A 26289-nucleotide genomic window follows, 5' to 3' on the forward strand; every position below is an offset into this window, starting at 1 on the left:
ATCAGGAGCTGCGTAATAGGAAGAGGCAGTCAGAGCATATTGTGAATTGATTTTCTGCACCCGCCGGCTTCAGTAATAGATTCCTGATTTAGGTAAGAACACTTCCCTGCTCTCCTGCCTTTTGGCAGGCGCAAAATCACATTTGTGATTTTTCAAAATTTGCGGGGGTTCCTGGAACGGAACCCCCGCAAATTTCGGGGGAGTGCTGTACATTTAAATGTTTTATACACCGCTCTCTGCTTCATTATGACCATTATGTGGTTATGAGATGATATCAGCTGTGTTTACCACAGTGATTGTAGGAGAGACTGTAGATGCTGGGTTAGGAGAGAAGAGTATGGGATGGGTCCAACTAGCTCTCCGTGGTTGCAATCATGACTCTCATGTTGCATTGGATGGTGATGTTGCATTGCCCAGCTTTAAAGGGAGCTGCAGCAGGAACTGAATCTGCCTCCCTCAAGTTCCCAGGCCAGTGCCCAAACCATTAGGCTATACCGCCACTAGTTAGCAGTGTTTCTCCACGGCACAGTTAAAACAGAGAAAAAGCACACTTAGGATTGATATCATACAGTAATGAATAGATGCTACATTAACAAGTACAAACAAAAAAATTGACCCCTTGAATCCACAGAAGAGTGAGATTCCAAAACAAAAGAGACTATAGAATCCGATGTCACTGATGCATGCTTTATTAAAACTTGAGGCAATCCACAATCTTAAGTACGATAAACTTAAATCAAATGAAGAGAACCCAACGCGGTCCGTGTTTCAATGGTCTTTTCAAAGATTTTGTGGATAGGGCAACCTACATCCTAAATTTTTTGTCTTCCTCAGCTTTACTCTTTATAAGTCCAGCAAAATTTAGCTTGTGGGTGCTGTTCCTTCCAACTCCTGCTTTGCTCTGTCCAGTACTTAGCAGTGTTTCTCTACGGTACACTTAAAACATAGAAAAAGCTCACTTAGGACTGATATCTTACAGTGATGAATAGATGCTAAGTTAATAAGTTCCAGGAAGAAGATTTTAGACCAGCTTTGGATTTCTGACATTTGCATTCTGATTCATTATGGGCACAGCTGGTTCAAGGCATTGTGGTGCCCTGATCCAGCTTTTGTGAGAGCTAAGGAACACATGCTTATGGCTGTGAAGGGTGAATCAGTGAGGTGGGTTTTTGCTGCCCTGAGCCAGTGCCACCTGGCCTGTGTGTCAAGCAGCACTGATATAGAAGAACGGAATCAGGGCCCACGAGTACAGTAACAGTCTGCTTTGAGATGCAAGTTCAAAACTGTTCCAGGACTGGACAAAGGTCTCCCTCCTGGAGCAGGATTACTTGGCAGCTCTATGTGTGATGGGCCTATATCATGATAATAGTGTGCCATGATGTGGTAATAGTATCATACAGTGGTAGGCAATCATTATTACATCAATCTGTACTTCTGTACAATGGTTCTTTAAGAAAGTTCTTTCAGTAAATAAATAATAAATATTATTATTAATTTCAATAATTAGAATACTTATCTGACCCATATCCAACTGCTATAGCTTATTCATGTTATCCCTTTCCATATGTTTTAGTGTGTTTGCCTCAACTTTCCAGTAGTTTTATTTGCACAGTATGAGAGCCACTTGATAATGATTAATATTAACAATCCAATCTCTTGTTAGAATATGTCTGAACAAAACACAAGGGGGCCAATATTCAGATCACAGGAGTTAGCTGGGCTGACTCCCATGGTCAATGGCGAACCTGGAAATTCAATGCTGGGCCATATCTGGTGACTGGCATTGAATTTCCAGTCTATTTTTATCTGCTTTTGACAAGACGAGTTAAGCTGACATAAAAACATAAGAATTGCTGCTGCTGGGTCAGACCAGTGATCCATCTTGCCCAGCAGTCTGCTCATGTGGCGGCCCCTAGGTCAAAGACCAGTGCCCTAACTGAGACTAGCCCTACCTGCGTACGTTCTGGTTTAGCAGGAAGTTGTTTAACTTTGTCTTGAATCCCTGGAGGGTGTTTTCCCCTATAACAGCCTCAGGAAGAGCCTTCCAGCTTTCCACCATTCTCTGAGTGAAGAAGAACTTCCTTACATTTGTATGGAATCTATCCCTTTTTAATTTTAGAGGGTGTCCTCTCGTTCTCTCTACCTTGGAGAGAGTGAGCAACCAGTCTATTCCCTTCATTATCTTGAATGTTTCGATCATGTCCCCTCTCAGGCTCCTCTTTTCAAGGGAGAAGAGGCCCAGTTTCTCTAATCTCTCACTGTACATCAACTCCTCTAGCCCCTTAACCATTTTAGTTGCTCTTCTCTGGACTCTTTCGAGTAGTACCCAGGGCTGGATTTTCCTATAGGCTAACTAGGCTTCAGCCTAGGGCTTCAAGATCAAGAGGGGCCTACATTCAAATTAAAATTACACTATTCTAAAAGCAGTGAACACTAAAACACTGAACCGAAAATAAGGAGAAATTCTACGCATATGACTAATAAACAAACATAAAAATGTATTAGTTAAGATCAACGCATTCGGCTCATTGGGTCTGTTCGTTTGTATATACTAGATTGCACCAAAGTATAGTTCATACGTTCACTGATTGCTATGGCAAATATTGACGTGCCTTATGCTACTAAGCTCTGGTTTGTTCTTGCATAAATAAAGTGCAGATTGGTGTAGATTGGAACAGACAAACGAACAGACCTATTGATATCCCGATGTTCGGTATATTCGTGTTACTTCGATAATATGAAACACGTGTTAATGTTACTAGAAAAGATTCTTATTTTAGGATTGCGTACACGATCATTTGATTCTCGCCTTTTGAATACAGTAGGTTCAATACTTTAGTGAAGTGTTTATACACTATTGAAAAATTTTTTTGTGACAATATCTTTATTTCGCGGAATTCTAAGAAAGTTCTTAACATATGTTTTAATTTGCATATTTTAAAATGTATATTACGTGCTTTATTTTATATTTTCATGATTATATCATCATCATAAATAATAAAATCCTAGAGCGCGCATGTGCTGTTGAAATATCATGAGTCCTGGTGGCGTGAGGTGTGCTTCTGTGTCACTCCTCACGGCACCTGCGCCAGCGACTCATCAAAATTCAGCCGGGGGTGGGGAATCCGAATTGCACACGTGCTCCAGCTCCGGATTGGATCCCGCTGCTCCTCTCTCCCCCCAACCCCTTTCCCGGCTCTGGAGGGGAATCAGTCTCAGCCCCAGGTGGGGGCGCGCGCCGGTCCCCGGTCCGATACTGCCTCCGGTTCAGGTTTTAGCCGCTCCCCGGTTATCTCGGTTCCGCTTTGGGATCAGAACCGGCTCTGGCTGCAACGAGGCGCCGACTCAACTTCTCCCTTTCTTTTTCTCGCCCTGGGAGGAGGATCGGGGAGGGAAAGATGTCAGTAATTTACAAACTTAAAAATGGGAGGTAAAAGGGCCTCATAAGTGGAATAGCCTAGGGCCTCTTTTCATCTAAATCCGGCCCTGGTAGAACCATGTCCTTCTTCATGTACGGCGACCAGTGCGGGACGCAGTATTCCAGGTGAGGGTGTACCATGGCCCGTTACAGCGGCATGATAACGTTCTCCGATCTGTTCGTGATCCCCTTATTAATCATTCCTAGCATTCTGTTCACCCTTTTCGCCGCCACAGCACATTGCGCGGACGGCTTTATCGACTTGTCAGCCAGTACTCCCAAGTCTCTTTCCTGGGAGGTCTCTCCAAGTACCGCACCGGACATCCTGTAGGCGTGTATAAGATTTTTGTTAATAAGAACATAAGAAAGGAAAGGAGAGAGATGCCAGGGAATCAGGGAAGGGAAGGAGACAGATGCCAGACCGTGGGGTGGGAAGTAGAGAGCTGAACGGGGACGATGGGAATCCCGCGGGTTCCCCCTTCGGGTCACGGGGATCCCGTGGGGACACCCCCTAGGGTCGCGGGAATCCAGTGGGGACGCCTCCAAGGGTCGCGGGGTTCCTGCGGGGCTGAATGTACTCAGTCGCGCGGCTCTTCTTCTCCCTACCTGCTCTGCTTGCAGCACAGAGCCGAACGGAAGTCTTTCCGACGTCAGCGCTGATGTCGGAGGGGAGGGAGGGCTTAAACAAAGCAGGGAGCGAGAAAGGGAGGAAAGGTGGAGTGGAGAGGAAAAGACACTTAGGGGAAATGGGTAAAACTGAGGGGGGAGAAGGACGCTGAAAGGCCATGGGGAAGACGGGGAGGGGAATAGGATGCTGAAAGGACATGGGGGAAGACAGAGGGGGGAGAAGGACGCTGAAAGCACATGGGGAAGACGGGGGGGGGAGGTGGAGAAGGACGCTGAAAGGCTATGGGGAAGTCAGAGAGGGAGAAGGATGCTGAAAGGACATGGGGAAGACAGAGGGGGGAGAAGGACACTGAAAGCACATGTGGAAGACAGAGGGGGGAGAAGGACACTGAAAGCACATGTGGAAGACAGAGGGGGGAGAAGGACACTGACAGGACATGGGGAAGATGAGGGGGAGAAGGACGCTGAAAGGAAATGGGGAAGAGAGAGTGGGGAGAAGACGCTGGCAGGGAAGAAGACAGAGATGCCAGACTACGGGGGGAGCGGAGGGAAGAAGATGGGTGCCAGACCAATTTGGAAGGGGGGAGAAAGGGAGAGGCACAGTAACAGAGCAAATGGAAGACGCAGAAGGAAGAGAGACAGTGGATGGAAGGAATTGAATGAGAACATGAGGAAAGCAGAAACCAGGCAACAAAGGTAGGAAAAGAATTCTATTTCTTTTTTTTTTTTTGCTTCAGAATAAAGTAGTATATTAGTTGTGTTGATAAAAATTTATAAACATTAGAGGTTCTGGTAGAAACCCGTTTACAAAGTATGTATTCTTCCCAATTAATATTTCCAAATTAAATAAGTCTTTTTGCTTATTTGTAAATGGGTTTCTACCAGAGCCTTTAATTCAGTAGCATAATTAAATGAAATAACTATTTCTGAAGTTTATAGGGACGGGCGGGATTCCTCGCGGGGACGGGTGGGGACGGAGGGATTCCTCATGGGGATGGGTGGGATTTCTGTCCCCGCACAACTCTCTAGTGGGAAGGAAAGGAGAAGAGAGAGATGCCAGAGCATAGGGGAGGGGGTGGTGACAGAGAAAAATGGAGAGGTGGCACAGTTGAAATGAATCATGTACAAAGGAGAGAAGGGGCACAAGATAGACAGTTTATGGAAGGAGCATAGAAAGAAGGAACGGGGAGAGGGCGGACAGTGGATGGCAGGGGCTGAGAGAGAGAGAGCAGACATGGAAGGGGCTGATGCTGCATGGAAGACAGAGAGAGAACAGATGCTGGCTAAAAAGAAGTGAGTGAAAACAAGATGATTAAAGCAGAAACAACAAAAGATAGAAAAATATTTTTTTTGTCAATAAATAAAATTATTATTACTATGATATCTGGTTTTATTTAATGTTAGTAGCTAGTTTAAACCAACTCCTAAAAACATGGTTCTTGAAAAGAGATTTGGCTCTCAAAAGAAATCTTAATCGTTGTACTGCTGATCTTTGGCTTTTTTGACTAATGAGATGACTAATGACTACCACTGCCCTAGAGCAATAAACATTTGTCAGCTGACTAAGGGCTAGATTCACTAAACCCACCAATCAAGTCCCGACCCCTTAGCGACCCGATTTTCCTCCGACCTGATTCACTAACTTCTGTCCCGAACGTCCTCCGATCTGCGCATGCAAATGAGGGGGAACGGCATTCAAATGTAGGCAGGCAGCGATTCACTAAAAATAAAAGAGGGACACCGACTGGGCTGACAGATCAAAAATAAGTGACTGCTGAGGACCAGTCACTCAGGTCCTTTCCGACTGCCCTGCTCTCTGCCCCGATCCTGCTTCTCTGCCAGCCCTGATCTCCTGCTTCTCTGCCCCGACTCTCCTGCCCTTCCCCAAAGCGCAAGCCCATGGTTTTAACCTGCAGGTTTAAAGCAGGTTAAAACCACGGGCTTACAAAGTTAAAAAAAAAAAAAAAGTAAAGTTCCTCCTGACTCAAAAAAAAAAAAAAAAGATTCAAGCACGGTGAGCATGCGCAGACCCAATATCCCTCTGACCTGATTCACTAACCTCTGTCCCAATCATCCTCTGATCTGCGCATGCAAATGAGAGGGAACGGCATTCAAATGCAGGCAGGCAGCGATTCACTAAAAATAAAAGAGGGACATCGACTGGGCTGACCTATCAAAAATAAGTGACTGCTGAGGACCAGTCGCTCAGGTCCTTTCCGACTGCCCTGCTCTCTGCCCCAATCCTGCTTCTCTGTAAGCCCCGATCTCCTGCTTCTCTGCAAGCCCCTAAATGCTTGCAAAGAAAAAAAAAAGCAAAAAAAGTAGTGCTCTGACGGGCATGGAGAGTAAAAACAAAACCCCCCCAAAAGGTTGCTTTTTAAGCATGCGCAGATTATCTATAGATGGTCTGCGCATGCGTCGGGATTGCTATAGAGCAAGCCGGGCGCTCGGTTGGGGTGTGTGATTCCAGTCGCCCTCTTTTGCATGAGGGTGATTTCGTAAATCAGCCCCCGGACGTGGATCAGATCGGATCCCTCACGGATCGGATCCAATCCGTGCCCTTAGTGAATCCCTTAATCCTCCAGTGCCCACCACTTTGAATGTCAGCTTTGAAAAAGCGACAAAAAGGTGATATATAAGTCCCCATTCCCTTTCCCTTAATTGGCTCAATTAATGAGGTAATTAACCACACCCTTAAAAGTTAATTTAAATTTCTTTAGAAAAGATTAATTATTAGTTCCACGTGAAACTCAGCTAGGTGCTTACATCATGGTGCTTATCCGCGCCTACCTGAAAAGTAGGCATGGTTAGAAGCTTACATCATGGTGCTTATCCGCGCCTACCTGAAAAGTAGGCATGGTTAGAAGCAGAGAATAGACATGGTATGACTTAGGTGTATAAATTACCACCAACTTTAATGCAATCAATTACTTGTATCTCAGTATAGTATCTTTTGGATCTTCAGACCACCACTCGTGTAGCTTAACATCGTGTGGTTTAATTCCTCATCGATCCCGATACCAATGTGACCAATATAACTATTTTTTTTTCTTTTTATCTTTTTACTTCTTTTGTTCTTTTGTTTTATATATGTATGTATAACTTTAAACAGGTATGTAGTATGATTTTCAAATTTTTATTTTTTAATCTTCATATATAAATAAATAATTTTCTCAAGGCAAGTAATTGTGAAGACTTTACTAAGCTTTTTACTCAGTCATCCCCTCACTGACGCATTTCCTTAAACTTCTTCAGGGTCGGAGAAACAACGTATTATACTGTTACTAGAACTTGCGTTGAGAAAATTATTTATTTATATATGAAGATAAAAAGATAAAAATTTGAAAATCATACTCCCGCACTGTATTTTCACTGTATAAATATCTCCGCTGTATATGTACAGGCTCTTGCATTGTAAATATGCATTGTATCTTCGCTATATAAACACCCATGCTGAATATATACAGTCCCTGCATTGTAAGCTGCTCTCAACTGCATAGTATATTCCCTTGCATTGTATCTTCGCTGTGTGTGTACAGTCTCTTGCGTTGTGAACCGCTCTGAACTGTTTGTGGTATTGCGGTATACAAAATAAAGTTATTATTATTATTATTTAATGTTATATATATATTAAAAAAAAGAAGTAAAAAGATTAAAAAGAAGAAAAAATAGTTATATTGGTCACATTAGAAACATAGAAACATAGAAAGATGACGGCAGAAAAGGGCCACAGCCCATCAAGTCTGCCCACTCTATTGACCTACCCCATTGAGTCTGAGTGCTAGTGACCTAGTTCCTTAACTTGACCCTCGTAGGGATCCCACATGGATGTCCCATTTATTCTTAAAATCGAGCACGCTGGTGGCCTTGATCACCTGCACCGGAAGTCTGTTCCAGTGATCCACCACCATTGGTATTGGGATCGATGAGGAATTAAACCACACGATGTTAAGCTACACAAGTGGTGGTCTGAAGATCCAACAGATACTATACTGAGATACAAGTAATTGATTGCATTAAAGTTGGTGGTAATTTATGCTTTTCAGAATTTACTATATAATACAAACAGTTTCAATTTAGGTGTCAGTAGGCATCTTTGTTAGGTGCCAGTAAATTAAGCCAGGAAAACCATGACTTTAATATACTAGCGCCTAACATTATGATGCCTACTGGTCTCTAAATTGAATTAGATGCCTCTAGGTGCAATTCTTTTTTTATTTTATATATTTATCTTTATTTAACATCAAAGAAGAACACCTTTGAAAAGGAAAAATAACATCCAATAAGGAAATATTACTTATAATATCCATAAATGTATGTATAATGGAAATAGTCCACAACTAAGGAGAAAGATTCAAGCACTGTCAAGGGTAGTTGAATTCAGGAAAAAAAGAAAACATAACAATATACAGAACAAAATCAGTTGTATATATTACTAAACGGTCTGGACAGTGATAACTGTAGGCATCTCTGGGGCTACAGAAGCAGCCTTACCCTCCAAGAAAAACTGTAATTGATCAGGTTCATCAAAAACATATCTATTAGCTTAATAATTAATACAGCATTTACAAGGAAAGCGCAGTTGGAAGGTAGCTCCCAAACTCAATACAGATTGACATAACATTAGAAATTTTTTCCGCCAGAACTGCGTCCACTTAGAGACATCAGGAAAAATAGTTACTTTACTACCAAAAAATTCAACATTCTCGGCTCTAAAGAATAGACGAAGAATTGCTTCTTTGTCTTGTAAAAAGATAAAAGTCACAAGAAGTGTAGCCCTTGCAGAAATTTCAGATTGTGAAGATTCTAGGATTTCTGTAATATTAAGTTCTGCTGATTGAAGTTCCAAGTCCTGGTTTTCTTTAGGAATATTTAAGTAATGCAATTTCTGTAATGGAGGCATAACTGTCTCAGGATACTTTAGGAAAGAAGTCAAGAACTGTTGAAATAATTCCTTAGGTGGTTGTAGTCTGGAGACTGGAAAATTAATCAATCTTAAATTTAAATTCCTGTTGCATTCTCCAGGTTCTCAATCTTCCTAACTAGCAATGCTTTATCCTTATAATGCAAGTTAGAGGAATTTTTTAACTCTGAGACCTGTTTCTCAACTTTGTCCATTCTTTTGTCGTGATGTTGAATTTGTAGCTCTAAATTCGTTATTTGAGTTGAAGAAGTTTGTGAAGCAGAAATAAAGTGAGAGCATACCTTGTGAAGGCTTTCAATAGCCTCCCAGATTGCTTCCATGTCTATCACTGAAGGTTTTTTCAGCGGGTTCAGAAGAGAGGAGAGAGACGTTGAAGAAGCTATAACCATCGGGTCCACCTTAGAATTTCCACCTCCACTCCCCATAGACACGCTAGGAGTTAGCCACTGCTAGACACCATTTATAGAATTAGGCCCATTTATTTATTTATTTTATTCGATTTCCATTCCGTTCTCCCAGGGGTTCAGAACGGGTTACAATTGACAGTCACAAAAACTTACAGGACAAAGGCATTCCTAGAAGAGACAGGAGAGTGAGAAAGAGGAGGGGAGGGGGAGCACAAGAAGGCAGGGAGTCGGAGGCGGGAAGGGGCAGGAAGAGGAGGGAGAGAGGAGGAGAGCAAGGAGTAAGCTTATCATTAGCACTGTTCAGGTGAAGAGAAGGGTCTTCAGCATTTTCCAGAAGATCATCAGTGAGACTTGAGATCTTATCTGGGCGGCAACTGATGCCAGAGACAGGGGATGAAGTGGCTGTATGAGCGTTTATGAGCCATTTCCTTTAGGAGGGATCTTCCTGCAGGGATGTGCAGACGTTTCTCAGTTTCAGAGCGGAGTGAGCGATCAGGAGTGTACTGTGGGAGTTTGGATATGATGTAGCTGGGGTGAGGTGGAATTTCTTGTAGGCCATTACGAGGGCTTTGAATACACAGCGCTTGTTAATCGGCAGCCAGTGTTCCTCATGGAGGGCTGGGGAGATGGGGTCCTGGTAGTTAAGGTCGTGTAGGAGGCGGATTGAAGAGTTTTGCACTCGTTGATGGCGCTTGGGTTCTTTGGCAGTGATTCCATTGAAGATAGAGTTGCAATAATCCATCTGAAGAGTACATAGGCGTAGAGGAGTTGGGCTAGGTTAGGTTAGGGATATATGGTTTGATCCTTTTAGCTAGTGCAGATAGTAGAAGGAAGTGGAGACCACCTGAGAGATGTGGGCTGAGAGAAACAGGTGGCTATCCAATACCACCCCAAGATTGCGCACTTGGTCTTTTGCTGTCAAGAGTGTAGAGTCCCAAGATAGAGTTGGGCGGGTGAAGTTGGTGTTCTTCTTTCTAATCCATAGTAGTTCAATTTTGGCAGCATTCAGCTGAAGTTTGTTGACTGTCAGTGAGGCAGTGTTGCACCAGTTGCATTGGCTCCCAGTGGCAGTGCGTGTAGCCTTTAAGACTTTGTTCGATATATAAAAAGTTAAAGAATTATGTGCTTCAGCAGACACTTTAGTCATCACAGAAATGTCTTCTTCTGCTTCCAGCTTTTGAGGAGATAAAACTGTCAACTACTACTGTAGAAAGAGAGTGGGTTTTTTACGTTGACCTTTCCTTTGGAATTTATTTCCTGATTTGATTTGTGCTATCCCTTCTTATATGGGTTTTTGTACACTTTTTGAAAACATGGCTTTTTTATTAATTTTTTTTAGCATTGCTTTTTTTAAATATGATATCAGACTTTTTTAATGAGTTTGTAATCTTTTATATTGTATTTTTATGCTATACTGTATTTAATGGTTCATGAGCAATAAGTAAACACTTTTATAAAATTAATAAATCACATCAAATCAAACTTGTAGCGGTCCTGTGTACTGTGAAATGATTAGGATTGTGCAGCTTTCTTTATCTCTGATGGCTCTGTGGAGTTCCATTGCCCAGGATTTTACTTAACTTGCATGCTTTAGCAGAAACCTCTGGATATAACATTTGCAAACATGCATGACAGGCCTGATTCTTGCTTCCTTTATTTAAAAAAAAAATATATATATATTGCTGAATTTAATTGTACACTGCTTTAACCTAATCCTCTGTTTTGTTCTGAATTCAGGTGGGCATGCTGCTTGCCTAGTTAAGTGAATTCATGGGAAGTGTTCAAAAAGAGTGAATGCATATATACAACTTAACATTGGCACTCACACTGCTTCCATCACTCACTTAATCTTAACTCAACCACTTCCAATAACTAGTCAAACCACAGCTTAATGTGGAAAACTGTTTCTGGCCGCAGCTTTATTAAACAAGAATATAACATAACAACAATTTGACAATACAATGTTCCTTTGCACCTTTTTCCAGAACAGTTAACTTCAATCCCATACGCTGGCAGCTTGTCAGTGATGACCTAGTGATCTGCCCAATCCTTAATGTGCATCACTCTCAAAATGAATCCAATCCTTGTCCCCCCTCCCATGAGACTTGCGGTATCGCCCAGCCTCACCAATACCCGTGGCGGTATCGCACGCAAGTATCTCCAGCCATAAATTACAGTGTTAATACCACAAAAACATATTATTGACCATCGGGAAGCACCTTTTTTCACTCAGAGCTGCAAACTCCCCCCTAAGAACTTCCCCCCACATCCTCCACAGTAACCACCAACAGCCAGGCAACCCACCCCGGCACTCCGATCTCTCCCAAACTACCAAAATACAAAGAAAAAACCAAACAAGCAATCCAAGGGGCAGGACTGGGTGGGCAAACTTTTACTTTTAAGCATAAAAATCACTTTCCTGTCTCCTCCCCCAAACTCCTGCAACCTAACCACTCTCTCCTCCTTCCACCGCCCAAATGGAATGCCCAGCAATCTCCACACAGCTCCTCAATTCCCGCCCAGAACACACCAATCAACATATACTTTCTATCATATAATCTCCTTCCTCCTTATTTCCCCAGCAACATCCACACACATAACTTTTCCCCACTATACTTAACTCTACCTAATCATAACCAACCACCTTCCCAACCCAAGCGCTCTGTCAGCAACTCTGCCAATGTTATTGGCCTATTTCTCAATTCATGGGCCTCTGAAAAGTTGCTAACTTGATCTCTCTTCATCAGCCATAAAAATCTCCATTCAGGAAAGGTAATTTTATGAACGAATGCCTAGGCAGGGAAGGCACATCTGTGCATATGTTGGGCTGATGTTTTAAAGATAACATTAGACACCCCTGGTCTTATATAAAATTGCATCCTCTAAAGTTGCAATACATGTGTATATTTATTTTCAAAGTTTCTATACTGTCTAATTCCTAGGCCGTTTACAAAATATGCACATATATAATAGCTGAAACAGCACAAGAAAGGAACAAATCATCTAAAATCCAAATGCAAATAAATTCCTTAAACTGGACAAATCAGACCCTATAAAAAAAGCATTGACAAACAATTGTGTTTTGAGGAACTTCCTAAAAGTTCCTCTATCAGCACATTTTCTCAACTGCCCTGCCAGTGAATTCCATAATGTCACTCCAAAACAACAGAAGGTCATTGCACAAGTTTTGACATATTTTGGATTAACACTGGCCTTTAACAAAGCAGAATTTTCAGAAAGTAGCAATCTTTAAGGCTGATAAGTGTAATCATAGTTATGATGGGGGACCTAATATGCTTGTGTACCTAGGGGGCAAAAAGAATATAAAATTACCTCCTCAATTTGTTGCTTATCTCTTTTTATCTTGTGTCATAACCATGTCTATCATAGTAACATAGTAGATGACGGCAGATAAAGACCCGAATGGTCCTTCTAGTCTGCCCAACCTGATTCAATTTAAATTTTTTCTTCTTAGCTATTTCTGGGCAAGAATCCAAAGCTCTACCCGGTACTGTGCATGGATTCCAACTGCTGAAATCTCTGTCAAAACCTCTCTCATCCAAAAAATCTCATCTACACCCTCCCAGCCATTGAAGCCCTCTCCAGCCATCTTCCCCCAAACAGCCATATACAGACACCGACTGTGCAAGTCTGTCCAGTACTGGCCTTAATTCAATATTTAATATTATTTTCTGATTCTAGATCCTCTGTGTTCATCACACGCTTCTTTGAACTCAGTCACTGTTTTCCTCTCTACCAACTCTCTTGGGAGCGCATTCCAGGCATCCATCACCCTCTCCGTAAAGTAGAATTTCCTAACATTGCTCTTGAATCTACTACCCCTCAACCTCAAATTATGTCCTCTGGTTTTACCATTTTCCTTTCTCTGGAAAAGATTTTGTTCTATGTTAATACCCTTCAAGTATTTGAACATCTGAATCATATCTCCCCTGTCCCTCCTTTCCTATTCAGGGCTTTCAGTCTCTCCTATCATTTGAATTTATCAACCAGGTCCATCACATGGTATGGGCTGGGAACAAATAAGGAAACATAAAATCTAATCTAATCCTTAGGTTTGTATACCGCATCATCTCCAAGTTTGTAAAATATTGAAGGTGGGGACAAAAGTGGTAATTTGGGGATGGGAAGTGGTGGTAATTTAATTTGATTAATTCCCCAAAATGTGTAACTGAGTGGGATCTGCAAAATTTTCAACAAGCAAAAAATGAAATGCTGATAACATGGGATCTTAGGTATGGTAATAGAACAAAGTGAAAAAGCAAATTCTGAGGGAATATTTAAGTAGAGTTGCTTTATGAATTGAGGTGTTCAGGAACAAAAAGCCAAGAGCTTCTTAAAATGATGACATCAGTCAGTGAGATGCGCTATTATCCCTTACTGGTAGTGATCTGGCAACCCTGTAGAACACGGGGTGTCCAACCTGTGGCCCAAGGGCCACATGCGGCCCCGTGAAGTATTTTGTTTGGCCCCGGTCGAGGGCGATGCAGTGTTTTCCTCTGCTGCCCTCGGGTGTTTACTGTTTTGCCTGCTCCCTTCTCTGTCATGCTGCAGCGTTTGTGCGGCCCCAGAAACATTTTTTTCGGCCAATGCGGCCCAGGGAAGCCAAAAGGTTGGACACCCCTGCTGTAGAACTTCTTGAAATTTGATTTTGTGTTACAGGTGTGGAATAACAGACCAAAACTAAAACCTGTTTGTTTGGGAACTGAAAGATCCTGCACTTTCCAAGATAAGGGTCAGATATTTGAAAACTACTCATTCTTATTCAAAGTATATTCAAATTTATGTGAGGCAAATCTCCATTAACATGTTTCATTTGTTTTGCTAAAAGACAAGCGAGAATATTTACATCTCCGTGGTTAAAATAATAGCAGTTAAGCATTGCTGCATTAGTTGAGATTTTTCTTTCAGGAGTATAGATAGAATACCTGAAACACAGGCTGCTTGGAAACTAAGGGCTCTTTTTACTAAGCCGTGTTACCAGTGTGCGGTAATACCCTGCATGCGCTAAAACCGCTAGCCCACCTTAGTAAAAGGAGCTCTAATTATTGCTATTAGGATCCCAGATTATGAGTTCTTCTGCCAAAGCTTCCCATTTATAGTGTATAGAGAGCCATGGAATCATGTTGTACAGTATAAACACTGCATTTTTTTCCGTGAGTGGTTCTTTCCAAATGCCTACCTCCGCAGATGAAGGCGCAGGAACTCTGGATTCCCCTGATTCATTGCAATGATATATTGCTCCTTCACCTAATGTTTAGCTATCTGCTATTTTTATCCTAACCTTTTCTCTATTTTTGTGCTTCAGAAGATACTCCACAGAAGTTCTATCAAGTATCAGACAGTAGGTTCCTTGTGAATATTAGTCTCCTATATTGTAATCTTTTTTTGGTATATTTTTCTAAAACAATGCTAGGTGAAAGGTTTAATGCAATGCATCCCTGTATCATCTTTTTTTTTCTCATTGATCCCATGTTTAACAAATACTTTTATCATGCTTTGCAATTCTCCTTTCTGGAATCCTGCTTTTTTTTTTTTTTTCTTTAGTTACTACCAGTAGTATCAAGGGTGTAGCTAATATTGAGTGAACCTGGCAAAATGCCCAGGGATGGCCAATGGTAGGGGCCACCTAAAGCTGAACCCTCCTTTCTGCCCTCTGGATCGGCACCGACCCTCCTCCCCCATGCACCCAGCTGCTTACCAGCCCATCAGGACCTCCAGACGCTACAGCGGCAGAGACAGTGCTAAAGGTTTCCTCTCTGGCCAGAGGGGCCTTTCCTTAGCCGCGTTCCATTGATCAGATTCAACTTCCTATGGGTGGAACACAGTAGAGGAAAGGCCCTATCAGCCATAAAGGTACCTTTAATGCTTGGGGGAGGGGAGGGGGGAGAGATACCTGATCCGGAATCACGTAAGGGAAGAGGTCCTGTCCTGGGAGGAGGGTATGTGTGTGCATGGGGGCAGGGATCCTATCTTGGTCCTCCTGCCCAGGGCTCACAGAGTTTCAGCTACACCCTCTGAACTGAACTGTCACTTCCAGTTAGCTGAATACAGATGTGTATCTGGAAGAACAGTCATTTATCAACACACAGGGGGTAGTTCCACAAGGAGCCACCTAGATTTAGGTAGCAATCATACACGTAAGTGCTGGCCTTCTAGTCTTGTATATATGTGGATATATATGTGTGTATATGAGCATTTTCAAACTGCATTCTATTCTGTAAGTCCAAACCAGTATTTGATGGCACATACTTTGCTGGTGGGCAATCTTGTGGGTAGAGTCTGGGTGGAGCATAGGCCAAATGCACATTTACATGTATATGTTATGGAATACTAAAACCTCTGTGTGTATTTTCATAATCTAGGTTCTAGCATGTACATCAGCTCTGATGCTGGTGTAAGTGCTCATACCTAAAATACAGTATAAATACACACAAAGAACTCACTCCTATTGTGTTAAAGTATCCTATATGACTCAGTCATTGATTGATAACACTCCCATACGCTGAGAAGTGGAGCTCTAATGGGGAGTGTTAGCCCCCCTTGCAGAGCTCACCGTCAAGTCATAGCATATATTCTTACAATCAATCTCTGAAACAGTGAATTCTTTGTGTGTATTTATTCAGTATACATTGTAGTATACTTTACCTATCTCCTTACTCATTGAGTCACAGTACCCTGTCTTATCATAGTTGATTAAAATACAGTATATTTGACTGTTATGCTAATATTCTGTAAAGAAAAACATACTCCAAATAGATGTGTTCTTGGCACCTAAAATAGTCACCCCTGTATAGAATTACGCCTATAGAGGGCAATTGTATAAAGTATGTGCCAATTAAATAATGGAATATATGGACATTTATGATGAGATTCTCCCTATGCACTATTCAGTAAATATGCTCATACTGTAGCTTACATAATATGTATTGTGTTGTATACTGTTTTTGGTGTTTTTATCTTATGATTATGTTTTAAATAAAGTATTTTGCAGGTGGGCATACCCTTAGGTAGAGTTTGGATGGAGCATGAGTGGGTCTCAGATTTACTAAGCTTTAGTAAAAGGGTCCTATAGTAACACACTTTAAACCATAAGGAAAACTGTTACTGGTAACTCAGAATTGTTATGTTAGCTGGGTTTATAAACTGTGAGCCCACACAAGACAGAGAAAGTACCTGTATGTAATATGTAAACCACTTTGACTGTACCACAGAAAAATGGTATATCAAGAATCTAATAAACTTAAACCAGATCAAAGTTGAGGCAGAGGAGCCAGATATACAGATGCTTCACTTGCTAATCCCTTCTTACTGCTATAGAGGAATTCTGAGAAATGATTGACAAATGTGAAATTTTGAAACTGTACTTTATATGAATTAAAAAAAAAATCAACTTTGAGGTATGTCTACTTGTAGTAGTATATTATTTAAATTTATATTTATTTTCTTATTTTTTAGTGGACGATGGACTAGGATTCCTACCAACATTTGGGCCCTCTTTTGTAAACCTTTATGGAAGTCCAAGAGAGTTTACTGGATTTCCAGATCCTTATGAAGCACTCAACTTTGGGAAAGTAGGATTACATTAGCTACCTTATTAAATATTCTTCTTGTGATGTCTAGATAATTAGTTATAATAATGATATACATAAAGTATTAATATATATATACAATATTTATAAGATCATATCAATACATTTAATATGAGCAGCCAGTGTTAGTCCTTATATATACTGTATGTGCCTAGATAGTTAGTTGTTTCTTCCATTAAAGGCTTTGGAGAAGAACCAAGTTTTCACCGGCTTCCTAAAGTAAAGCTGGAGCCCTTCATGGAGTACATTCCAGACTGTGGGGGCTGCTCTGGGGAAGACTTGTTGGTGGGTGACACATTGTGTGATATCCTTTGGAGAGGGTGTTGTTAGAGGTACTCCCTGGGAGAACCTTAGTAACCTCGGAGGTGTATACGGGAAAATCCTGTTCAAGTACTCTGGAGCCTATAAGCATATAAGAATATAAGAATAGCCTTACTGGGTCAGTCCCATGGTCTATCAAGCCCAGTAGCCCGTTCTCACGGTAGCCAATCCAGGTCACTACTACCTGGCTAAAACCCAAGGTGTAGCAATATTGCATGCTACCAATACAGGGCAAGCAGTAGCTTCCCCCATGACTTTCTCAATAACAGACTATGGACTTTTCCTCCCGGAACTTGGCCAAACACCTTTTAAAGCCAGCTATGCACATCCTCTGGCAACGTGTTCCAGAGTTTAACTATTCTCAAAGATGAAAGAACCTCCACAGATACCCACAGGGACAAACAAAAGCGGAGATGGCAAAGAATGCAGATCTGACCGCAGGTCCAAATGGCAAAGACTTTATTGACTGACCCGACACAACTGCGTTTCAGCACTGAGACAGGGTCATAAGCTGGATGGTAGTCATCAGCCTGAAGAGGTCATTGCATATGAGTGATTGAGTGCTTAAAAATAAGTGGAATCACTGATGCTATTGCTCACAGGAACAGGGTTTTATTTTCATTTTTGTTCTTATGAGCAATGGTGTCAGAGATTCCATTCATTTTTAAGCACTCATTCACATACTGTTATATGAGTGCTATGCAAAGACCTTTTCAGACTGATGACTTTACCATCTGGCTTATGACCCCCTGATGCAGGCATAGTGCCAAAACATGGCCATCTTAGGGCAGTCAATAAAGTATTTTGAACCCACAACCTCAGGGTGCTGAGGCTGTAGCTCCAAAGACTGCACTACACACTTCTGCTTGCCTGCTTCACTGTCTTTGATGGACAGGGGTCTAGGAAGTAGGTAGCTTGTCAAAATTCTTAGGATATTGTCAAGGCCTTCTATTATTGAGTTAAGAGAGTCCCAGATGTCTGGAGAAGGCTTCATAGGCTAATTTTTTGTTAAACAAACAAACAAAAAAGATAGTTATACCTCTGGTACATGTAGCTGTCTTTTGTGTCAGCTTCTCCATAGCTACATTACATAAAAATGTTTGCTACAGAGCTCATTTATATCTATAGCAAGCTTTTTACGCAAAGTGGCTAAATCTTATGATGATTTTCTTGGGCCAGTTTATTAGTCTTCATATTTAATAACAGGATGGATAATTGGTTTACCCATGGTCATGTAGCAAATAGTATACTGGACAATCCAAAACAGAATGTTGTAAATCGCAAAAAAGAACTCTTATAGAAATAGATAAACAAAGGCAGACAAAGTCATATGGACTACTGTATCTAGTCTGCCTATCCACACCATCTACTGTCCCTTCCTCTCCCTTAGAGATCCAACTTATCCCAAGCTTTTACCACACTGATATGACCTCATCATGCAATGGAGGTTTAAATAATAATTTTGCAGTTTAACTACTCTTCAATTTCTAATCAGTTAAGTAATTGTGTTTCTTTATGTACAGTTGTACTAATGAGATTTTTCTCTCAAATAAATATTTCTAAATATAATCTCTGTTTATGTAACGCTAAAGGGAGAAGGAGTGGCCTATCGGGGCAGGATCCTTGTGGAGCTGGAGACCAAACTAGTGGAACAGATTGAACAGAAAGTGGAGGACATTCCTTCTGATTGCCTTTTTCGAGTTGAGGTAATGGCAGACTTACTATAAATTTCATAAAGGCTTGGTGAAATAAAGACATAATCCCCCTAATTCTACTTAGTTTGCCATAAGGAAGGCTCAAATAGGCACCTAAAATTTGGTAGTCAGATGGAAGTTAAGCACCAAAATGGGGATAAAATGGCAATTAGACTCATAATTGCACTTATAATTTGGTGACTAATAGGGGCATAATCAAAGCACAAAAATGTTCAAAAAACCGCTTAAGTCGGCCCTTGAACATTTTGCTTGCCAAAATGTCCAATTGCCCATTATTGAAAATAAAAATTTAGATGTCTTGTGGGTCATGTGCCCTCCAGAACATCTAAATCTAAAAGGGGTGTGTAAGAGACATGCTCTGTGTGGGATTTTTGCGGGCTTTGGGGCAGGTTAGACTTGGACATCTTGGAAACCTTTTGTGAGACATCCTAGATCAGCGGTCTCAAACACGCGGCCCGCGGGCCACATGTGGCTCTCCAAGTTTTTTTTGCGGCCCGCGGTCTGAACTGGATCATTCCCTACCTTTTGGAGCAGCAGCGGGTCTGGCCGGTTCGTTCCGTTCAAAGCCGCGGGTTGGCGGCTCCTTGCACTATTCGCTCCTGCATCGGAAGCCTCTCTGACATCACAACATCAGAGAGGCTTCAGACGCAGGCGCGGATCTTGCAAGGAGCCACCACCCGCGGCTTTGAATGGAATGAGCCGGCCAGACACGCTGCTGCTCCAGTGGCGTACCAAGGGGGGGGGGCGGTCCGCACAACTGGTCACCCTCCACTGTTCTTCATAGAGTGCGGCTCGTCTAGAGCAGGGGTGCCCAACTGCTTCCCTTCTCTTCTCACCGCCGGCACCATGCTCTTTAAGCTCCCTGCTTCTCTTGCCGCCCGACCTCAATTCTGACGTCGAGAGGACGTTCTGGCTAGCCAATCGCTGCCTGGCTGCCTGGAACGTCCTTTCCGACGTTAGAATTGACGTTGGTCGGCCCCTTGGAGATCTCGGCCTGTTCCCGATGGCGCCAGCAGCAGCCTATTCCCCGGCAGCGGTGGCATGGGGGAGGGCAGGAAGGAAGAAAGAAAGAAGGGGGGGGGGTGGCAGGGAGCCAAAAGGAAGAAAAAAAGAAAGAAAGAAGGGAGGGAAGGGGGGGGGGGCAGGGAGCCAGAAGGAAAAAAGAAAGAAAAGGGGGGGGGGACAAGGAGCCAGAAACAAAGCAAAAAATGGGACAAGGAATCAGAGAAAGACAGACATAGAAAAAGAAAGAAAAAGTTGGGGGAGGGAATGAGGTCTGGAGGAGAGGAAGCATACAGGAGGCTGAAAGAAGAGAAGAAACATTGGATGCACAGTCAGAAGAATAAAGTGCAACCAGAGACTGATGAAATTACCAAACAAAGGTAGGGAAATTATTTTATTTTCAATTTAGTAATAGAAATGTGCCAGTTTTGAGAAAGAAAAGATATTAAACTTTAAATGTGAGTGCTGCAGAAAAAATAGAGTACTTGGAGGGCTGCAGAAAAAATAGTTAATGTCTTATTAAAGAAATGACAATTTTGCATAAGGTAAAACTGTTAAAGGAAAGTTTTATAAACTATAAAGAGTTTAACCTCATGCAAAATTGTCATTTCTTTAATAAGACATTAACTATTTTTTTCTGCGGCCCTCCAAGTACCTACAAAAACAAAATGTGGCCCCGCAAAGGGTTTGAGTTTGAGACCACTGTCCTAGATGAAACTTGGACGTTTTTCGCTAGACCTGTTTTAGAAGTGTCTAATTGCTAAAAAGGTACCCAAACTGATCAGATGGCCACTGGAGAGATTAACTAATGACCCTCCCACACTCCCCCAGTGGTCACACAGGTGTCTTAAGTAGCCTAGTGGTTGGGTTAGTGAACCATAGAGAAGAGGAGCCAGGTCCACAACCAGCTCTAGCTCCCCCTTCTCCTTTCACCCCTAACATCAGCAGCTCCCCCTTCATCATTTTCCACTTCCAGTCCAGTGCGGCACCTCTCTATCCCACCCCCGACCAGCAAAAGCAGCTCCCCTTTTCCCCCAACCACCACTAGCTCTCCTTCCCCCTTTCACCCCTATCAGCAACAGTTCCCCTTTCCACCTCTAACCAATGGCAACAGCACCTTCCCTTACCCGGACTAGCAGCAGCAGCTCAGTGTTATAACTTGTCTGCAGTAGGGTTGGTAGAGTTAGCTCAACGATTCACTTACGCAGCCTTGGGGCCTTTGCTGGGTCGTGCCTGCCTCTGAGCAAAGAGGAAGTTGCATCATCAGAGGTGGGCTGCGACCCAGCAAAGGCCTCAAAGCTGCCTAAGTGAATCACTGTGCTGACGCTACTGGCACTGCTGCAGGCAAGTTAGAACACTGAGATCTGCTCTGAAGGGAGGGGAAGAAGCCATTGTTAGTCTGGAGGCTGGGAAGAGAGCCACTGCTATTTGACTGGCGGCTGATGCACAGGATGGAGAAGGAAGGAGGGAGGGAGGGAGACACGTGGGTGCTCAGCTCATCGGGTTCCCCCTGACCTCCTTGAGCCCGAGGCACGTGCCTACCCTTTAATCCGGCTCTGGGCACCAGCACTGAATATGGTCTGTATCTGCATAACTGTTATTTCCTCTCTATCTCCACCCTATAACTGCTGCAACATTGCCCAAATTCTACCTGGATGGTCAGAGACAATATTTAATAATAATAATAGCTTTATTTATATCCCGTCATATCTTTTCAGTTCAGTTTAGTTGCATTGCCTGGTTAAATGCCACAGAATATTGGTAAAAACACAAATGAAATTCACTCCAAAAATGTGTGTGTAATTTTCAGAGACCACAAACACCATCATTGAATTGAGGTGGACTGAGAGTGCTCTGGGCCCTCAGGCAATAAGAGTCATAGACCCCTGACCACCAATCAAAACTGATTAAATTGGATGGAAGCTAGGGAAGAGTGGGCCCCCTACTGCTGTGGGCCCTTGGACACTGCCCTATTGTTTCAATGGTCAGTCTGTCTCTGCACGATCAATGGGAAGGAAAATGCCTCAGAAACACTCAAATTGCTCAGTGGGTCCGGGTGCCTATGGCAAAAAACATAATCATTTGCACTGAATATTGGTGGCCCTCCAGTTTAGTGTTGTTTAAGTGGGCAGTCTGCCAATTTCTAAATTTAGGAATTCAGTGAATTTTGAGTACAAATTTAGGCACTTGGTTCTAGCAAATTTTCAAAGAGACCAATTTAGGAGCATAACTCTCAAAGTCAGGACCTTAAACCCTTTGAATATCAACCTGTGAATCTCAAAGAGTTTACAGTCTAACTGAAAGACCAAGGATGGAGAAGAAATTAATCAAACTGTAAATTGTTTTGACTGAGCTCATTCTACATCACAATGTCTATTACAGAAGTACCTTCGAAGGAGGAAGTATTGCTTGTTCGCTGCGTTCTATTCTGCCACCATGCTTCAGGATATTGATGATGCCATTCAGTTTGAAGTTAGTATTGGGAACTATGGTAACAAATTTGACACCACCTGTCTTCCATTGGCATCTACAACTCAATACAGCAGGGCTGTATTTGATGGTGAGTGCTGCAGTTGTATGGTAATGGATGTGCCATTCATCTACTACAATCTGATTTAAGAGCATGCTGCATGATTGTGAGACCCAACCTTTTCCTATACTTTGCCTTCAGATTAACTAAGGATGTTCTCTTCACAAATAATCTGACAGCACCGAATTCTTCCTCATGCCACTGTCCTGTAGAGGCTGACTAAATTTCGGTTCCGGTTTTGGAATTTGGATTTTGCACCAAAACCAACCCACTATTCGGGTTTGGGTTTCGACCAAAAATTACCTGTGCATTTTCCGATGAAACTGAAACTATCCCTCCCCCTGCCGTGATTACTTCTTGCTCCCTAACCAACACCAGTAGGCCCTCCCCAGGCCTACTGTTAGAAGCTCTGGTGATCTAGGGGTCTCTTCAGGGGCAGGAATGAACCTCATTTGTTTCTTCTCCAATGAAAATGGCTATCTGCAAGTTCCCTGCCCATACTGGTTCCAACCACAAAATGACTTCCAGGACCTTCCTTGGCAATCGTGGCAACCATTTCTATTGGAGAAGTGCACGGGGCAGGAACTAGTGGGATTCATTCCTGCCCCTGAAGAGACCATTAGACTACCAGGGCTTCCTAATATAGGCCTGGTTGGATTTTTTTGGATGGGTATTAAACTCAATCAAATACCCCATTCAACCCACTTTAAAACTTCTGGGAATGACGATACACAGATGCTGCACCATGCAACCACAAATCAACAAAACAATACAGAAATCATTTACGGTCATGAGAAACCTAAGGCAAGTTCGAAAATTCTTCGACAGAAAACAATTCCAGCTCATGGTCCAGTCCCTAGCCCAGTCCTAGTCTTTGACTACTGCAACATCCTATATCTCACCTGCCCCGCAACAATGATAAAACAATTACAAACAGTACAAAACACAGCCCTGAGACTAATCTATTTACTAAGAAAAGACGACCACATCACCAAGGCATACCTCAACTCACACTGGCTCCCAATTCAAGCAAGAATAATATTTAAATTCTGTTGTCTATTATTTAAATCTATAAATGGTGACAGCCCAGCCTACTTGAACAACCGCCTAATCCAAACTACCACAACCAGACACCATTCACATGAAACGGAAAAAACTGTACGATGGCCTACTAGCCACATAGGCAGCAAAACTAGACCACCAACTCTCCAATCTACTAATCGCAACCCCAGACTATAAAACTTTCAGAAAAGAAATAAAAACCCTGCTATTTAAAAAATCCAAGAAGACTAACTAACACCGTATGAAACATTTCAATCCTCTAAAGCATGGGTGTCAAAGTCCATCCTCAAGGGCCGCAATCCAGTCAGGTTTTCAGGATTTCCCTAAAGAATATGCATGAGATCTATTTGCATGCACTGCTTTCATTGTATGCTAATAGATCTCATGCATATTCATTGGGGAAATCCTGAAAACCCGACTGGATTGCACCCCTGTTCTAAAGCAACTCGTTCTATTTTGTAAACCTCTGGACATGTCCAGAAATCCTCTTCTGGAATTCTGAAATCCTCTGTAATACACCTTGAACTGCAAGGTAATGGCGGAATAAAAATCACTAATGTTCACTAATGTAATGTAAAGGGGGGGGGGGTCGTTTTCATTTATGGTTTTGGTTTCTGCCAAAACCAAGTGGCCAGTTTCAGTTGTAAATTTGGTTTTGTCAGAAACCAAAAATTCTGGGTTAGGTTTATTGCTTATTTAAAATACTTATTATACCACCTATCCAAAATATGAAAGTGGTATACAAACTAATAAAAGAAAAAAGAAAGAACTCCATAAGGATAAAAGAAAGGCAATTGTCATGCAAACAAGACACAAACCAAACATAAAAAACAATTAAATAAAATGTTCTTCAACAACTCTCACCCAAAGGACTCGTGATTCTACTGGTTGGGCTCTGTCAAAAATTACAAAGACGAGGGGACACTCGATGAAATTACAGAGAAATACTTTTAAAACCAATAGGAGGAAATTTTTTTCCACTCAGAGAACAGTTAAGCTCTGGAATGTTTTGCTATAGGATGTGGTAAGAGCGGATAGCGTAGCTGGTTTTAAGAAAGGTTTGGACAAGTTCCTGGAGGAAAAGTCCATAGTCTGTTATTGAGAAAGACATAGGGCAAGCCACTGCTTGCCCTGTATTTGGTAGTATGGAATATTGCTACTCTTTGGGTTTTGGCCAGGTACTAGTGACCTGGATTGGCCACCGTGAGAACGGGCTACTGGGCTTGAAGAACCATTGGTCTGACCCAGTAAGGCTATTCTTTTTTTATTTAAGTATTTTATTGATTTCTATATAATATCAAGTAAAACTTGTAAGGCTATTCTTATGTTCTTATGTTTTTATGGGCTCTACTGCCAGACTAGTTTCATTGGAAGACACATTTTTACAGGTGGTAATTTTAGAAGTCCTATTTTTTATTTATACGTGTAAAATTACTTACCCTTACAAGCACATATTGAAAAAAATATACATAACATGATTTTAGAAAGCCTGGATTTACATATGCAAATTGCAAATACATGCAAATTACAAGGGGGTATGGTTGGGGTAGTCCAAGTATCATAAAAGTGCTAGTTTTGGGCAGCTCTGTACAGAAGGGATTAGGGGACGTTGTCCCTTTAATCCCCCTGTTTCCACCTTCCTTACACTGATCATAGATATATAGATTTCCAAAATGGCAGAAATATATGTCTGTGTCAGCATGTCTGAACAGGACACAAGTGCACAACTATACAAGTGTAGTGCTCTGCCAAGCCTAATGCATTTCTCTGGCTATATGACTCAATGAATGCCTGCCACAGTGTGTCATGCTGAGACACACACATAGCACAGTGGGAACTGCTGTTGCGCACTACAGATTTATACTGTTTTCTGCCAAGCCTGATGCTTTTCTCTGGCTATGCGTCTTGCTGAGTGCCTGCTTCTGAGTGAGTAGTGCTACCATTGTACTACTGAGACACACACACAGAGCACTGTGGGGAGTCTGCATAATGATATGTGCTTCAGGCACGAGAAGTCAGACAACTAATTTGGACTGCTCTGCCAAGCCTGAAGCCTTGGATTCTAAAACAAATATTTCTCTCTCCTTCCAATCTTCTGTGTCTTTCCTTAGCGTTTTCAAGAAAAAGATCCGGGAGCACGTCCTTTTTATTATTATATAATGTTCTTTCTATGTTGGTTTATTTAAAATAAATTAAAAATAGAATAAAAAGCCTACACTCTAATTGGCAAATTCACTTGGCAAATTGAAAGTATGCACTGTGAAACAGGATTCCGGCATCAGCATGCTTGCATGGCTACCCTTCTGCACTTACAGGAACCAGCTTTGTGGGTGTCAGCAAGCTCCTTCATTGTGCGTAGGGAGAGGTACAGAATGTATTTTATTTGACATCCTCGATCATTTTGAAATGTTGGCGCCTATACCTGTGCTTATAAAGAACCCTCCTCCACAAAAAAAAAAAACTCGCACAGGCTTCAGCCAATCTGACCTCAAAGAATGAGTTGACCCAAAGATTCTATATATGGCACCCAAAAATGAGTGCTGACATTTGGGAAGGGATCCAAGATGTGCACCCAACTAAACTGGCTAATGAGCCAATTAGTGCCAATAATTGGGTGCTAATGGACATTAAATAGCACTGATTTAGGCACACATTTTGGGCTAGATTCACTAA

At 42.1% G+C, this 26289-nt stretch overlaps 1 protein-coding gene across 7 annotated transcripts in view; it reads left to right on the plus strand.

Annotated features, from left to right (window-relative positions):
- The window catches only part of DYSF (dysferlin), a 539803-nt gene that overhangs the window by 180553 nt on the left and 332961 nt on the right, over nucleotides 1-26289 (plus strand). For 5 of the 7 annotated variants that reach the window (XR_004540213.1, XM_033953409.1, XM_033953401.1 and 2 more), the window contains exons 17-20: nucleotides 14703-14738; nucleotides 16853-16968; nucleotides 18900-19013; nucleotides 22407-22584. Coding sequence is in view for 6 of the 7 variants with exons in the window: in XM_033953409.1 (XP_033809300.1) it covers nucleotides 14703-14738; nucleotides 16853-16968; nucleotides 18900-19013; nucleotides 22407-22584 (444 nt within the window). In the remaining variant the exon portion in view is untranslated. The remainder of the gene's footprint in view (nucleotides 1-14702; nucleotides 14739-16852; nucleotides 16969-18899; nucleotides 19014-22406; nucleotides 22585-26289) is intronic. The other 2 variants (XM_033953435.1, XM_033953427.1) reach the window with 1 other exon arrangement.

The sequence above is a fragment of the Geotrypetes seraphini genome, chromosome 1 (assembly GCF_902459505.1).
Source record: "Geotrypetes seraphini chromosome 1, aGeoSer1.1, whole genome shotgun sequence".
Lineage (NCBI taxonomy): Eukaryota > Metazoa > Chordata > Amphibia > Gymnophiona > Dermophiidae > Geotrypetes > Geotrypetes seraphini.